Below are 19,065 nucleotides of genomic sequence, written 5' to 3'. Positions count from 1 at the left end.
TCTTATTAAACAGTCATATTTATTTTGCGTCCTTTCATAGATTCTACCCTCTTCCTCTTTTCTTAATACATTTTATAGCTTTAGCTCAAATCCTCTCACATTGTTATACTTTCATGAACTATGGCCCGCCCCTGGCAATGATACATCTAGTTTCAGTTTCCCCCCTGCCTGGCTTTCTCCTGCTGTCTGACTTTGTTGCCATGCTTGCAGGGCTCCATCAGTCCAGCCAAAAACGTGGCCTGCTCCTGTCAGCTCTCCTGCTGCGCTAACTCCCCACCAGAGATGCTAGCTTGCACTAATGCAGGAAATCAACAGCTTTCCACAGTTGAGCTGCATGGCATGCATGCTAATCATTTAAAAACACGGTGCAGCAACAGCAAAGTGCTGAACGCTGCAGCAAAACTGTAGTAGCCACTGGAACTCGAACCTATGGCGTATATATACAATATATATATGATCCTCCAGATGAACAACGGTAATGCAACAAAGGCAATTCATTGTACATTCAATGATTTTATATATTTATATTCTAAACACAAAAGCCATGGGTGCTGGACATGAACCAACCCTTTTACATATTTAATCAGAATCATCCGCTTAACAACAAACCCATTCGACATGCCTGTCTCCTGTTAATGGCTTGTTTATGCTGGCTTTCAGCAATTTGGGCCACAACAGCATAATTTGCTGGTGGTAATAATGGCATACAGTTTGATAGAGAGGCACTTAGCAGTCTCGTCAGGATAAATAAATAAAAGGAAATAAATAGAACTAGGCCTGATGTCTGCAGAATTTGTTTCATTTGGTGACAATGGCACTGGCTGAATACAAAAAGAGCTTTAATCAATGTGAGTTAAAGAAATGGACAAATGGATCACTGAGTAGATGGAGGAGGAAAATACAGGGGTACATTAAAGAGGTGAACTAGAAGGGCATTAAAGTGCACAAAGAAAGAGTTTTTGGTTTTGGGTTGTGAGATGGAGAGGAAAGAAAACTTAAAAGGAGACACAGAAAGTTCTATTTCTAGTTTCAATTAAGTACGGTATTCATGACAATTAACAACCGTGTCAACAAAAGCAATCAGTTCAATCAGCCATAACAAAATGGAAGTAAAAACAATCAACACCGCTGCAGCTGCAGCCTGTTTTTCTGTCTCTGATCTCAAAGAAGCAAATATCAATGCAGATCAATGATCCAACGCAACAAAAATGAAGGTCAGAGAGTAGGAAATGGAGAAAATTGAGAACATTTCAGGGAATCTTTAATTAATTTAGAATTTTTTTTGCATGTGTGTTTTTTTAACACGTCACACATATTTAGGCATTATACATGCATATCACATACATCTTTTCAAGTGTGCTGGCACAGAAAATAAGGCTAAAAAAAACAAAAAACCAAAAACATCCTTTGTGTGTGATAGAATGTTTAAATGCAATTATTTAAAAGTATTTATTACGTCTATTTTACATAAAATATGTTTCTCTCTCATCGAAAATGAGCACAAATTATTAAAGCAAACAGACACACTTAATTTGATCCAAATTATCATATATCATATATCACATAATATATTATTCTGAGATGATTTTGTCCATTGGACAGGTGATCCATGTAGTAGAATAATAATTATATAATAGTAATAACCACATCACATACCTAAAAGTTTTTTTAGATCAGAGATACACAGTTGGCGTGTCTCTGATCTAAAACAACTTTTATACCTGTATTTTATTAAACATGTTTCATATTTAAAATTCATTTTGAACACAACAATTTGTAATTGTCCACATCGACATCAGAAAGCAATGATGAAAAATTAAACAGTGGAAAGCTATGGGTGTACAGAGGCTCCCAAATGGGTCTTGCAGTATGCTAACCACTGAATGAACTCACATCAAATCACATGAGCATGGTCGTAGAGTGCTCTGTAACTACAGAGGAATGAGCTTAATGTAGGGGATCTAGGATTTCTAAATGGCTTAAGGAAACCACAATAACATTATTTGAAACACAATATTAGTTGACTACAGAAAAAAAATTCTGACAGTCAGAGACATCGACTGATTACAGAATATTCACTGTTGTTAGAAAGACACAAAGCTGTACTTGAAGTTTTTAATGGTGGTCACTTAGTGCACATAGTCTTACATAATAAGACTTATACTGCAATTTGTTCATTGTGTCCTGCCTTTAAGTCATGTGCAGAGGTGACTACAGTTTCTAATTACATGCTATCTAACCCTTCATGCTTCTCCCATTTTCTCCCCAGCTTGGTCTTCCCAAACACTATTCAGCTCTATTGCTATCACACAGCATCTACCAACTGAGGAGGGTGGGGCTAGCACGTGTTTCCTCCAAGACACTTAAAGCCAACCAACTGCATCTTTTCAAACTGCCACTTATACAGCATCACAGGGCAGTATAACACACTCAGAGGAAAGCGCTGTCTTCCCTTGTCTGCATGCATGAGTCCACAGACACCAGTAACTGACTAGTATCACTTGACAGGGCGAGTATGTCATCTCTCCCACCCAGAGAGCACGGCAAGTTTTCCTCTCACGGATGGCTGTGGTGTTGTTAGGATTCACACTAGCAAAAGTCCTCACAAGAGCAGGAGCAAAAGTCCTGCGGTGCTGTTAGGATTCACAGTAGCAAAAGTGGCAGGAACTTTAATAACAATTACAAAGCACTGACACCATGACTCCTCCCATAAATGTTAAATGAACATTTCCTCACAGAAACCTTCACCATATCAACAATGATATATTTGTTATATATATATATATATATATATATATATATATATATATATATATATATATATATATATATATATATATATATATATATATATATTTGTTAGACACATTGTTAGATAATGACATATTTTTATTCATTATTAATCACCTTATATTGTTCAGCTTGTCTACAGTACAAATCCCGTTGAATAAGTTGTTACTATAGAAACAATAGCTCATTAATATATCCTTTGATCTGAATTACAGCCAGCACTATTATCAGTACTGTTGTTATAGAAAGTATCGCAACATCATTTTATCAGTATCTCAATCAATCACCAGATTCAAGAATTCAACTCTAATGTAGTATAAATGTATAATACATTTGATGGACCAATGGTAAACTAATGGTACAAACCATTTACATACCTTCCTAACTGCTCGGTACTAATTAAAGAGAAAAAAAGAGTACATTACATGTCCAAAAGTATCCAGATGCCTATCTACTGAATGTGTTTGGCTCTTTAGCATATGTGGATTTCCTGACACAGCTGTTAAATTGTGCACACGGCAACCAGCATGCACAATACCAAGTCTTGGCTAGAGTGCTGTAAAGCTCATTCTCTTAAGTAATGTATCATCCAGACTGACAGAAGAGTCTAAGTTTGGTGGATGCTTGGAGATTATCATTTGGCTCAATTCCTAAAGCCAACTGTGGTGATGGCAGTGGAGGAATAATGATTTAAGGCTGGTTTTCAGGGTTCAGGTTTAACCTTTTAGTATCAGTCATGTTCAAACCTAACCATGTAGCACACAACGTAATATATCGTCAGTAAAAATATCTGGTTATTACATGAAAATTCCACGTCATTTCTAGAAAAAGGCCATGTTATTACGTGAATAGATCACATTGATATAAGAAAAACGTCATATTATTTCTTTCACAAAATGTCATGTTATTACCAGTGCTGGGTAAGTTATTCAAAAAAAGTAATCCACTCCAGATTACTAATTACTACTTTAATATTGTAATGTGATTACATTACTCATTACAGCATGTAACAAGTAATCAGATTACTAATTACTTTACTTTCATGTTACTTTCAAAACCTATCAAATCTACACTACAAAGGGAAACTCAGTTACTTCAGTAATTTTAGCACGTGTATGACATGATCAGAAAAACTTGGTTTTATCATAAAACTTGCCTCAGGTGTTGTCACTGTTTGTAGGACTACAAAACCGATAAAATATAAAACTTTTCTAACTAGGCTAGTTTTGGTGGCGTTAGCCAAGGGGAGGCACAGCTAAGCTATCATTAGCCGCTTTTCCACCGAAATTTCCTGGAACAACTTTTTTCAAGGAACCATTTGGTTCCTCCAGACATTTGTTGTCTGCGTTTCGATCATGGTCTAAAGTACCGTGAAGATCAGGCAAATGAGTCAGGTGACGTATGACTGCACGAAGTATGCTACAATCAAACTGATTATTGACACAAAGTAAGCTGATTTTAATGATGTAATAATGTAAAATGTTTGCTCAGCTCATAAAAACACGGAGCAGGCTCTGATTGGAACACAAAACTTTGAACAGTAACCAAAGAGTTTACTACAACCAAACTGTTTTTTGGAGGTTAGGATTCGGCGCTCTCATTGCCTGGGTTCAATTCCTGGTCACGGTATGAAATTTATTTTAAAAATCTTTGGATAACGGTTTGATACTGTGGATCATAACGTACTTCTTTGGTGTTTACAGCATTTAATTGGTAAGCTGGTTCAGCTCATATCTTAAAGACAGTTCTTTTCGGCAGTGGTGGGTAATTTCTACTCATCTTCTGCTCTTAGCGATGTACCTCAAGACTCAATTCTAGGCCCACTTAATTTTAACGAATATATGCGTCCGTTGGGGAATATTATTAGAGCGCACAATGTCTCTTTTCATTTATATGCTGATGATACCCAGTTGTACATACCATTGAAAGCTGGCGATTCCATTCAGCCATTGTTGGGCTATCTTTACGATATCAAAAAATGGTTAACAAATATCTTTCTCCAACTTAATGAAAACAAAACCGAAATAATTGTTTTTGGTCCTACGAGATTGAGAAATGGTCTCATTAATGAGCTTCGTAATCACTTCCTCTCAATTTCTTCCTTAGTTAGGAACCTTGGTATCATCAGAATTATGCTTAACCAAGCAAATAAATTTGGTCGTTAAGAACAGTTTATTTATTTATTTATTTTTTTAAATTAATTTTTATTATTTATTTATTTTTTATCAATTACGGATTATTCCTAAACTTAAAACATTTTTGTCTTTCCAAGATTTGGAGAAGGTTATTCATGCCTTTATCACATTGCGTTTAGATTATTGTAATTCATTGTACTTGGGTCTTCCTCAGTCATCTCTTGCTCGTCCCAGATGGTTCAGAATGCAGCTGCAAGGCTGTTGACCAAGGCAAAGAAATATGATCATGTCACCCCAAATTTAGCACGCTCCATTGGCTCCCGGTCCATTTTAGAATCCAGTTTAAGAGTCTGTTGCTTGTCTTTAAAACTCTTAATGATCAAGCTCCATCTTATCTCAAAGTTTCCGTCCCTCATTTATGGAATCAGTTGCCACTGGACATCTGCCCTTGAACCGGCTATCATTTTTAAAAAGATTCTCAAAGCGTATCTCTTCTCCCAGGCATTTTAATCTCATTTTTACTATTGTTTATTGTCTGCCTTTATTTGGTTTTATTCTGTTTTCTATTGAACTTTTTCTTACTCTGTTCAGCACTTTGGTCAGCTTTACTGTGTTCAAATGTGCTATATAAATAAAATTTACTTACTTACTTAGTTACTTACTTTGTGTTTTAAAAACGAAGTCTATTTTCTGAAATGTGCTAACAACACTGCAACAACAACAAGGATGGAGGAGATTCAGGCTGTGTTGCTGTTGATTGTGATGTATTGCTTTGCTAAAAAGGTAATTGAGAAAACGCTGGAGAAGAGACGAGCAGTGGTAGTAAAGCGAATTCAGAATGCTCGTAATGCTATACTTAAAGTAAGAAAACGAATTTTATCACCTATTGCTGAGACGACTGAGAGGAACGCGTGCGTATGAGATTCTCTCTGCACTGTTTTCCCATATGAATAATGCCCAGCTCGCTTATCTGACTTATACTTTTAAGTGTACTTTTTCATTGCGGTCGCCGTTTACAGTTCCCGCTGTATTTCATCCTTGACATAAATACTTAATAAGGTCTGAACCTTGTCGTCGGTCCATCGGTCGTATTTATTAAGAAACTCCATTGTTTTGATTCGAAATTGAAATAAACAACTGTTACTGTACAGACCGCTGAGTTTTAAAAATGGTGGTTAAAAAAAGGCTGCTTGCACTCAACCAATCAACATGTTCAGTGCCAAAGTCCCTCCCGCTAAAGTTCCTGACTTTTGAAAAAGTACCACCTCCCAAGTAGGGACTTTGCAAAAATATAATAAGCTAAATATTTTACACGGAACTTAATTTAGACCCTGGTTTCTGCGGTGGAAACACACCGAGTACCTCCAAAAGTCTCTAGATCCTGGGGAAAGTTCCTGCAGTGGAAAAGCGGCAATTGTCTGGGTTTAGCTGCTACAGTGCCAAGCACTTTCCTTATGCTATGCTCATATCATCCTCACATAAACTGGAAGTCATACAGACATTTACACACCTTTTTTTTCTGCTCAGCATCAAAGGATGTTAGTGTTTCAGTTTCAACCCTTTTACTGTTTTTAAAAAATAAATAAATAAATCAATCGGCATATATCCATTTTTCCTCACACTGACTGTGAGCTAGCGTTTGGCAGAATTGAGACCCTTTCAGCCAATAAGACACGAGTGTTTCCACGTATTTTCCTGTAAACCCTGTCTGATTGGCTTCGCCTCCGTTCACTGAAGATACAAAATTACAGTTACGTAGTGACAAACCACTCCAAGTGGAGAATTATTCGGGGCTAAAGAAAAAATCTTCAGGGCAAAACGTGATTTATTTTAAAAAATTTTTTACTTAATATTGTTTTCTTAACAATAAATTTGTAATTATGAATAATAATAATTATTATAAATATGTCATTTTTATTGATATCAGTAACTATAATCAAATTACATAATCAAATTACATGTGTTAAATTACTGCATTATCAGAAAAAGTAATTAGATTACAGTAACGCGTTACACCCAACTCTGGTTATTACAGGAAATATCATTTGAAGATATGATGAATATGTTATAAAAGCAACATAACTGATCTTGTTTTTAAAATATAGCCTGGTTACCAGTTCATAGGTTCTACCAAATGATGCAGTTGAGTCTATAGAATGCAGACATTACAAAGGATTCAAAATATTAATTCACAGCATGTGAAACCTCAGGTTGACAAATTACAGCATATTAAATATCTACAGGCTGGATATGCTGTTGCAAAAAATGTGGTCTGGCTTCTATTAAAAACGTTGGATCCTTGTGGAGTTTGATGACTTCGGTGCAGGCTGTACACGGTATTTCCTCCTAGGAGCACGCAGGGTTTAGTTTATAATAGGTAATAGTTTTTCTTTAACATGATATTTTCACATAATAATGTGACATTTTTGCATAATAATATCTTTCTTGTATTAACAAGATATCTATTATTTTAATTTCATGCATGGCAGCACAGAGCTTCTGTAATTTTCAGACTAAGACAAAAAAAAAAAACAATGCTAAATGAGTAAATGAATCTGCTGCAATTTAATAGAACAGTAATCATGTTCTCTAGAATCTGAAACTGAAAACTGAATCTGAAACCGAATTTTTATAGCAAAATGTGCAGTGTTTGGTGCCATGCTGTTCCCCCTTTTTATTATTATTATTATAATTATTATTATTATTATTATTGTTATTATTATTATTATTATTATTATTATTATTTTTTATAAAAGTGTCCTCTCCAAACACATGATTTAGGTTTATTTCTAGTTATATCAATCTAAAGGACTTGATTGTGATTTCAAAGGGATGGATTAGCTTTCTTACCTTTCCTTACTTATTAGTGATGGCTGGTCATTATACTTGATGGGAGGGCTAAAAATTCCTAATACATATATAGCATTACAATGAAAATATCAAGGTTGACCCTTATAGCAAAGTAGACAGCTTCATTTTCATATTTCCTGCCCAGTGGTTCACATCCTGCTGGGCTCATGCTGTGTTTCCTTTGAACAGCAAGAAAGTTAAACAGCTACACATGCTCTTATTCAGATTAAGGAGCATAAAACTTTGCTTCCATCATTTGTCTATGTGTGTCATTTATACTCTGATTAAACAGTGCGTTCTTAGTCTGTTTACTACTCGTTTCCTTTAAAGGCTTGCAGAGAAAATGGTGATTAAGTAAATAATCCATCTTGTTTGTAGTCAATACCACCACTGTTGCATTTTGCCATCGCCTTCTCCGTCACTGCTGATCATGCGTTGTACAGTAGATGTGTCAACAAAGTGGGATTAAAAGAATTAGCTCAAATTGAGACCACATCTAGGGGACATTTCACTATATCTTATCCACCCATCCATTCATTTTCTGTACTGCTTATCCAACACATCCCAACCTGTCTGGGCACAAGGCATGCCAACCCATCACAGGGCATGATCTAATCACGTAACACAAATGTTAATTATAAGTTGTGTTAACCTACTCTCTGGGATAAAAAGTAAACACACAAATAAACAAAAAACATCCCCCCCAGTTTAACTACTTAAAAGCTTTCTGTTGTGCTATTTATTCTTACAACCATTGGTGATGTTACTTTTTCTGGTCCAAAATCAGCCATAAGGTATTGATTAACAGAAAATAAGCTAAAGTGGATGACAAAAATGAAACCTTTATTTTATTTTATTTTATTTTAAAGGGAAAGAGAATTTGCCATGCCAAAATATTTACACCAGCCAGCCCTTCCTAAGACCTCATTCCTAATACATGAAGCAAAACCCAATCACATCCGCCTCTCTTGTTGGAATTCATATACATGTCTATGATGTTTAGGTTTGTCAAAGTATTTATAAACACACTATAAACAGAATGCAATACATTACATTTTAATTCTTAGGAAATGGGAATTTAGACAGTTCTTCCTTTGCTTAAAGCAGTTTTGAGACAGTAGTTTGCTGTTTCGGTGTATCAATTCCCCTGTGAATGAAGTGAGATCCCTGAAGAAACAGTTTATCGAGTGGTATGGATGAACGTAGCTCATGAAACCTCCTTTGGTAGAGATTGGAGTGCTCTTGGCAAGGCGGACCTAATCGCCCAACATCAGCGCCTGACCTCACTAATGCTCTTATGGCTGAATGGAATGAAATGCCCACAGCAATGTTCTGAAATGTACTGAAAAGAAGAATGCTTTATTATCCTGCTAGCCCGGCCAGACAGGCAGAAAGGAGACCAGCTGTGTCTTTATATGTGTGTTTACTGTGGTCTCTTTATCAGATTTGCGACTATCACACTAAGGTCATCCAACTCTATTCCTCTTGCTCGCTCACTTACTCATCATGTTTCAAAGTGCCTTCTGAAATCAGACATGGCAAGATGAAGAGCTACTGAAGAGCAGTAAAAAATTCATGTCTGTGCATGACATTTCCACGCGTATGGCACTGCAAGGAGGATTGTTGTTCTTGGATCCGTACATGCATTTCACCCATATGTTAAGATACAAGCGCACATGGGAAACCTGATCTATTTCTTCTAATCTGTCCTTTTTTTTTTCCAGAGCTCCCCTTGTGTTTATCCATTATCCCACTCATCCCCTCACTCCTCTTTTTCACCATGGTTTATTTTCCCTCCCTCATTCCTCTGTGTTCTGCTGCTTCTTTAAAAGCTGGCCACATCAACTGCATTGCTTCAAAATCCCTTCCACTCCTTCACTAGAAGACACATTTCATTTTTGTTCGCATGTGAGAAAGCAAGCGATACTGAATATTGAAATATTTAGGAACTCACCCACAGATGTCAAAGTACCAAGCCCAACATGTGTTGTTCACTCACACACTCAAGCACAGCTAATTAGTAAAGTGTGAGCAAGATTGTAATTAATCACTTCAGACATCACTGTGTGACATCTTGGTGCTCTCCACACAGCCAATCATTTGTGCAGGCCAAATATGGTGGCTTACTTTTGTGCTCTGCCAGTACCTGCTCACCAAGTTCAGCATCCCTGGTCTGGACAGCTCGGGCACATTCGGGTGCATGGTAGAGTCAGTGAGACACAGCTGGAGACACATCATCAGGCACAGCTGTACTCATTCACCTCCAGCGGCATGGGAAATGAGTGATTTGTCATTATACCAATCTTCCCATGTCCCACAGATTTAAAGAATTAAAGAAAGTCCAAGCTTGTAATTACTTTTTTTGCTGGCAGCAAGAACTTACATGCAACAAAGTAGCAGGGAACCTTTATAGCCTTCTAGGCTTTCACAGAAGGATTAAGATTTTCTCAGAGCTAAAAACCTAAAATAATAATAATAATAATAATAATAATAATAATAATAATAATAATAATAATAATAATAATAATAATAATAATCTGTAAATTAAAAATGATTTATTATTTTACTTTTTATTAACTTTTTTTTTAATGTTAGTAGAATCACCATTTGCTAGAAACGAAATGGAGAAATCCTGAAATGGCAAAAGAGAATGACCAATCAGGAATTTCTTTTATTCTGTTATATCTAATAGGGGTTGCAGACTAGTTAGAGTAGTTAGACTAATACTGTACATTCACTTTTATGGCATTTTATGGCATTTGTCACCACTGTGGCAATATCAACATCTCAGAGTAGTGGTAAAAATTTCAGACTAGACTGAATCAATTCCACAGTCAACTGAACCAGACTATGCTAAGGAAATTCTCTTTTGTTGTTTTTTCCTCTAACACTTTGATATCAAGTGTAATGGTAATGATAATGATATTGAGTCTTTATTGGTCACATGTACATTACAGCACAGTGAAATTCTTTTTTTCGCATATCTCAACATGTTAGGAAGTTGGGGTCAGAGCGCAGGGTCAGCCATGATACAGCGTCCCTGGAGTGGAGAGGGTAAAGGGCCTTGCTCAAGGGCCCAACAGTGGCAGCTTGGTAGTGCTGGGGCTTGAACTCCCGACCTTCCAATCAGTAACCCATTGCCTTAACTGTCAAGTCACCACTGCCTCCGTCAAGCCACCACTACACTGTGTAGAGGTATGTATGGGTTTTTTAAATCCCACTCCCATCCATTCCAAAATAAATTTTTTCCTGCATTTACTTTTGTTGTCCTTTGAAGCTAAATAAAATATAAATCCCTGTACTGTGCTAGATTGAATTTGTTGTGACCAGCACTGTGTGCAAGAGTGCTTTTGAAGCTGCAAGTTGCACATCACTATCAAATGCCATTAAGCTACTTTTGAGTCAGATCAGCTCATTTTCAGACCGGAGTTGAAAATGTTGGCAAAACTTCCAAGATGCTGCTGTAAACACTGCATCCTCCATCCATCATTATACTATAAGGAGCATCCATGCTGTGCTACACGCATCAGTTCCACAATAAACGATCGCAGCTCGTCAACACAAGTGCATTTAAAAACTGGTGCATATTAAATAGTGTGATATGATACATGTGTATTATTTTGCACATTTATTGCATCAATTTACTTACATTCATCATTAAAATGGTAGCTTATAAAGCATTGAAGCTGGAAGTTTAATTTGTAGCATGTGTATGGCTGTTAATTGAAATGCAGTTTGGCGTGTTCTTTGCTGAAACCATGTTTTTTCTTTAACTATGGATAGAGCTGGCTAAAAGTATTAATGTGTCTATGTACTCATCGATATAACGATTGAATTCACATTGTATTAAGCAGTCATACTTTTTGATTTCCCATTTACTCACAATCACAAACAGATTGCTTCCTTTTAAACTCAAGCAGCTTTAAAACAGTTTGTCTCTGAATTCACATGTTGTATGATAATGGATGAGGTGAAACAACACTCCCCTAAGACCTGTCTCCAGCAGTAGGAGACGGACCTGAACTGGTCCTTAGACTGCAGTCTGTCACCAAGAAGATGACGGTGACCCCCATGGCTCTTAAAAGTATTGCTCTTTATACTATCACTAGGATGACTTCACCCACACCTCTGAAATCCAATCAAATTATGTACGTGGATGTCAACTATAGAGGTCCTCAGAGATATGCTGGAGCCTGCATGGTATTCAGAGGTCACCCTTTCCTCAGGATAGCCAGAGCAGATGCTACTCCAAGGCCCAAAAAAATCCACTAAAATTCCTGGCAGGGGCAAAAGCAATTTCAGTTCTCCTCATGAACCTATGTGCATTGACCCAGAATAAGTTTTAATCAAACTCATATAAACTGTGGGGGCACGTGAAGTTCCAGTGCCTCTTGGTTAAATGGCTCATTAGAATTGGTGTACATATTGGTGGAATATACAAGCATCAACCAAATAAATGAGAGCGATAGAACCAAAACCAGTACATATCTGGCTGCTGTTAAGGAGAATGAACTGGTACAACAGAGACATCAGATATAAAGGTGAAGATAATCTTCTTTGTCATGTGTCATTGGGTCTGAAGAGAAGTGAGCTTTGACTAAGAACATAAACAAAAATATTGTTAGTCTCAAGTGGTGGTAAATCGAATTCTCGGGCCACTCTATTATGTGGTGTACCATCATAGAGAAATCTGAGTTATTTGAAAACCCATGTCCCAAGCTGATGAAGACCCATTATTAATTCAATTTGGCCACAATAGAGGTGTGGTCTTTTGCTAGCACCACTTACCAGAAACCATGGAAGCCTAAAGTGTTCATCTCCAACCTCAGAGGATAGTGCTTAATATTTAACTCAGGCCAATGACTCGAATCACACCACTAAAGGAACTAAGGATATTTAAGGCCAAAAAAGTAGAATGATCATGACTGGACAACTTGATACCCAAATCCCATTGAGAATTCATTTCAGTTACTGAAGTCTGAAGGCATAAGCTCTTGCAACAAGATGGAACTGAATTACAATTTTACAGACCTGGCTGAGCATGAACAGATTATAAATGTAAGTATTAAACTTTACTATTTTATTTAAGCTTATGTGTAAATATATTTCTAAAATGTTTACTCTCTAACACATTCAACAACTCTGCAGCCTATTTCCTCATACTACACCAGAAAATAACTTTAAATACCTCATTATTAAAGATGATATTTTGCAATTTACCTACATGGCCTAATTTCAGTTGACATTAAAGATGCTGGAGGCTAGAGCCAAAGCAATAAAAATTGTGTAACTACTGTAGCTAATTACTTACAAACTGAACTGCACAACCACCCCCACACACGTTCATTTTTCTATCTTTTTAGGAGCCTTCCACTGAAAAAAATAAAATAATTACTGTAGATAATTAATGCTATACCTACACTTAAACCTTAGCTGCTGACGTTCATTAGGACTAAATATGTATACTCTCTCTCACACACACACACACACACACACACACACACACACACACACACACACACACACACACACACACACACACACACACAGAAAAGGTACCCTTTAGCGTGATTTGTCCATTGGTGACAGTTGCTATGGGCACTAACACCTCATGTCACTTGTAGTTACTATCTCTCAGCATCCTTCTTTCCACTGTTTTGTTTCCATGTAGCCTATTTCAGCACCAGTGATCTTCAGGTCTAGGAATTTCATGTACCAACATCTTGACATAACAACCTAATGAGCATCCAGGAGAAAGTGTGTGGTGATAACAGCAGCTAGAGGACAAGTGGAGGAATTGTTATTGCTTAATTAGATGGAGCTCACAGTCTGTGATTAAAGCTGTTCCATGAGTAGACAACAACAGGGAACTGATTTCACTTTATATGACATCTTGTACCTTACATATTCTGCACTGTTGATTACAATGGATACTGACAAATGAGGTGATTAACATTGAAAGGATGAAATTATTTCCCTAATCCTACCACAGTGTTTTTATATTATAGATAGTTTCTCCATCATGAAAATAGCTGTAAAACAAGATATTACAACAAGCAACAAACACTGGCTGCTGGCTGCAACAATTACGGACATTTCATATGATATTTGTAGAACTTCTGCACATGACACCATAACCTATAAACATCATTGTCTGTCCTGATTATATACTGCATTACACCAACGTGCATTACACCAACGTGCTTTTGAGGCAGTATAGAGAACCAGATGGCTATTCAGGTGGAACATACCTTCACTCCACGGATGCGAAACTCTGCCAGGGCCCGAAGCATCTTACTCGCCGCAGTTGGCAGATCCTTCCCACTTGAGATGACTTTAACCAATAGGGAGTCATAATGCGGTGATATAACTGCTCCCTGGAATGCAGATGCGCTGTCTAAGCGAATGCCCATTCCTTCTGCACTCCTGAACACCTGCAAACATTTTTTATATAGAGCAAAGCTAAAGTTAGTGATCTCAGCAACATTATAAAGTTTCATATCTAAAGAAGTGGTAGCATTAAGCGTTGTGGGTGTGGGTGTAGACTCATGCATATGCATTATACTGTACATGTATGCATGCACATATCAATTCTGCATATGGATGTACTGTATACCACTGGGAATATCACTGAGAGTATACTGAATTAGAGCCAATTCCTTGAATAAGCTCATCGGACATCTGTTTGCATTTTTACACTTGGTGCCATTACTGCACTACTGCTCACTATAACTCACTATATAATTGCACTATACAATGTATTGTGGATGCTCTGCTGATCATATCTACTTTGCTGCATATCTGTTGTTACTAGAGATGCACCAATACTAAATTTCTCAGTCGATACCGATAACCGATACAGATAGTTCTGCCTCTGATGCATTCTTATAAAATTAATAATAATGAATTTAAAAGAATTCTGAAAGAAATGCAAATAAAAACTTTATTCTCTCCATTTCAACAAGTTGTTTCACAGTAACTGGTCTCATAAACAGAAAACACATTACTCTAATTAACATTAACACATGAACTAAATTCTGAAGATTAAAGTAAGATTTCTTAACTTATTGAATGTTATTAATTCATATTAACACTGAGTGAATTGTAAAAACCTCCTGTTAGTCTCACATTCACTCACCACAAACAAAAGCATTTCTACTTCATCACTGAACATCAAACTGATGATATATAATATCAACTTTTTTTATGTATTAACATTAACTGAATATGAAATATACTAGTTTACAAAAATATTTTTCTGTGCAATATACTTTTTTGCCAAATCATCTTCATTTAAATTGTCCAACGGATTTGAAAGATTCTGGACAATGAACAGCATCCCCTCCGTGACATACTACTTAAATAGCGAGTCTTGACATACTACTTAGATAGCGAGTCTGGACATACTACTTAAATAGTGAGTGTGCTGGTCCTAGACTTCTGAATCTGCATTTATATTTGCATGTTATAAAAAAAAATATTTACAGACTGTTGGTCAACCCCTGATGGTACGGGGCCCTATACAACTTGTGTAGTTTTCATATAGAGAGGACTGGCACTGCATATACATATGGATATGGATAATGGATGGTGGTAGTTCAACTATTGTCCAATGAGCTTATCCTAAGACTGCCTCAGTGCAAATAGTGTCCCAGCACAGTAATGGGCTGTTGTACGGTGTTATCACCGTTTGTACAAATGACCTCCTGTACCTCTTCTTTCAACAGCGGAGCTGAATGAGTCTTCTACTAAAGACTGACTATTTAAGTAGTATGTCAAGGCTCGCTATTTAAGTAGTACGTCACAGAGGGGATGCTGTTCATTGTCCAGAATGGCTGTGAGTTGGTTGAGTATCGTCTTTTCCACATCTACCTTGAAACTGTCCAGAGAGCAGCCCAATTATTACTATTTGCACACTATCACTTACATTTACTTGGAAGACTTTACAGTTATATCACTTACATTTACTTGGTGTTTACAGTTGTGTTTACTTAGATATTTACTACTATATATAATCTAACTGAATGTATTTACTTTCATACTCTTGATTATTTCTTATTTGCAACTATTATTTTGCTGCTCCTATCTTATCTATCTATCTATCTATCTATCTATCTATCTATCTATCTATCTATCTATCTATCTATCTACCTATCTATCTATCTATCTATCTATCTATCATTGACTACGTTTACATGGACAGCAGTAATCTAATTATTGACCTTACTCCGAGTAAGACAATATTGTGATTAAGGTGTTTATATGAGTCGCTTTTAGAATACTCCTCTCATGTATCCGTTTTACATGTTATAGAACATAGTTCGATTAACATCACACGTCATTATGTCACCACGTCACCACGTCACGCCGTCCGACGTCCCTCCAGAATTTCACATATCAACATATAGTTTGTCTTTGTTATGGTACCATATACAGTTTTGGGTGTTTTTATTTAAAATTTTTACGAACGCTTCAAGTGCAGTTAATTATTTGTCATGTTGTACGTGCAAATAGATGACTGCTTGAAACCGTGGGCTGCATCCCAAATGGTGTACTTACCGACTATATAGTAGCCGAGATACATGTATTTCATCTACTAAAGGCCTATAGTAGGCAAGTACGCGGTTTGGGACGCAGCCGTACTCTCTTGTTTGCAGTCAAACCGTTGAGCACTGCCGTGTGTGATCGTGTCTTGTTGCAAAACGCGGTGAAAACGCTCACACGATGTTAATAATGTGATTAAGGTGTGTACATGTCTGTAATACATGTCGATAATGCGACTAAAACAGGAATACTCCACATGTCTTAATTCCATTTGTGTTTACTTCGAGTATGACCTTAATCGGATTAAGGTAATTAAAAATTGCTGTTTACATGCTAGTTTCTTAATCAGAGTATTGTCTCAATCGGGTTGATATTGGATTATTGTTGTCCATGTAAACACACTGATTTACGGATAGGAAAAAACATCCTTGTGGAATTCTACCCTCTAATTTGCCTGATTAACCAAATATTTTGCAATGTAAACTAGAGGCAGTAGATGAAAGTGCAGACTTTATTTTATGAAAGTGAAAACAAGCAACTAAAATAGTGAAAAAACACAAACACAAACCCAAACAGGAGATACACGACTAAACACACAGAAAACACGCAGTATACCAAGTAACAAATGAACATGACAACAGAAACAACAACAAAACCTTGATTAAAAGGGTCCTGAAACAAAGGAACTTATATACCAGTGATAATCGGGGTGAAAATGAGACACAGGTGTATGTGGTGGGAAAAATGTGACTTGCTGGGGTTCATGGGTAACATAGTTCAGTGCCAAATTCAGGGTAACCATGAGATATTTTTTATAGCCGACTGGGAAATGACAAGTCTGGCAAGCAGCTGATTTTCTTTTGAATCTCTTATTTATTCAATAATATTTTACAAAATCTAACTCATTGTTTAATATCCATCACTTATTACCAACATCAAAGAAAATAATATTTGATTCTAACTGAGTCAGTATTATTACAGATACATGCATCTGCAAAATTCTAGCTTGGAATTTGTGCACTATGGTCAAAAGTATGACATTTTGTGTAGTGACATAATGTAAACGGATACTTGTGACACCCTGGTGGACATTAGAGCAGACATTCACACCAGAGCTACTCTACAAAAAATTCTCTCCAGAATTGAAAACAAAAGAAGCGCCTTCTGTTTGTGAACAGTTCATAAATAGCAGCAGCTTCCAAATGGCTGGCTGACTTGGCAAAGAGGAAATGGAGATGTAGCAACATGTTGACTGACTCATTTATATGCACCATGTTGAAAAACATGACTGTTGTTAGTGGATTTTAAAGCATTTAAAGATTTTCATTGATCAGCAATACTCCTTTATTATTCAGCATTCTTGTAATTAGCTATCAATCAGGATGCTAGTTAACAGGCTATGCTAATATATGCTATAGTTATGTGCTCTCCTAAACATATAGACGAGAAAATATAGCAGCAGGTTAATATCTGTAGTACAGTACTTTACATACTTTACAAAAACACACAAAAAATGACCCTTTAGGATTTAGCGCAGATTATTAGTGTGACATCAGAAAGATATCTCACCTCACCCTAACCCTTTCTACCATTCACCAGAACACCTGTGTGCACTATAAAGATTTGCATGCCCCCCCGTCCCAAAATCACACCCAAGACTCACCATTTCTTCAGTTTATAATCTCACCTGGATACTAATGAATTGTACCTACTGTAAGAACTGCTGCTGTAATCATAAAGATTGCCCTGTGCTCACCCAATTTATGCAAATTCATAATATACTCATTCTGAACAACATTTCATCACACTAAGTACTGCTCGTCTTCACAGTATGCAGTTGTAGCAATAAAATAGTAGTATAATCCCACTAAATGAGAATGTGCTCCCTTTTGAGTCTGATTCCTCTCATAGTTTCTTCTTCAAGTCAGAGAGTTATTCCTTGCCACTGTCACTTTATTAGGGATCTAAATCTACACCTGGATTTCTGTAAAGATGCTTAGTGTCAATGTCTATTTTTAAAATTTCTATACAGATAAAACTGAACTGAATGTCTGATCTCATCCTCCTTTTACAAACTTTTATTCCAATACATTTCCCAGTTGCAGTATTTTGTAGCTTACTTTGATACATTTGTCTTTGCGGGATTATGTATTATGTGCCAAAACACACATTCTGTTTTTGCTCATTGGTGTTTGTGACATACACTATTACACACAGAGATTTTGCAAGGTGCTATGATGTGTACTAATACGATATCAGGCGAAAAAAAAAAACCCCACAAACTTAAATGGAAACTGTGTGAGAAAGAGAGGTCTTTTAAAAATGCTGTCAGATTCATCAAAAGGTTTTTACATCATTATTATACTGGCATCAACCATGCTATGCTAAAACATCAGTCTGAAAGATTACAGCCAATGCCATGTTTTCAATGTGATTCTCAACAAGCCAAAAAGAACATGTCTCCCACAGACACTATTGATATCTTTTTGAAGAGCATCTATTCTTTCACTCCTTTCACAGACCTTCCTTCCTTTTTAAGGTAATATTCTCTGCCAAGCAGGATCAATGAAGGACATAAAAAGTGTGGACCCTTGTAGGGTCGTCCAATCACTGGTCGATGACAATCTCATTATGGGCTCAATGAATGGACCTTATTGAGCAACGGTGATACAATTACCCAGCCCATCCTTCAGCTAATCATCCATGCCTTGAATCATTTGTCTGGTGTTCATAATCAAACGTGACT

At 36.6% G+C, this 19,065-nt stretch overlaps 1 protein-coding gene across 1 annotated transcript in view; it reads right to left on the bottom strand.

The window, feature by feature from the left end:
* Positions 1-19,065, bottom strand: part of pcxb (pyruvate carboxylase b) — a 248,629-nt gene that overhangs the window by 112,079 nt on the left and 117,485 nt on the right. The window contains exon 11 of the mRNA XM_017471914.3: positions 14,027-14,209. Coding sequence (XP_017327403.1) covers positions 14,027-14,209 — 183 coding nt within the window. The remainder of the gene's footprint in view (positions 1-14,026; positions 14,210-19,065) is intronic.

This window comes from Ictalurus punctatus, chromosome 7 (genome assembly GCF_001660625.3).
Source record: "Ictalurus punctatus breed USDA103 chromosome 7, Coco_2.0, whole genome shotgun sequence".
In the NCBI taxonomy this organism is placed as follows: domain Eukaryota; kingdom Metazoa; phylum Chordata; class Actinopteri; order Siluriformes; family Ictaluridae; genus Ictalurus; species Ictalurus punctatus.
Note: the sequence above shows the minus strand (reverse complement) of the source record. Positions and strands in the feature narration are given on the sequence as shown.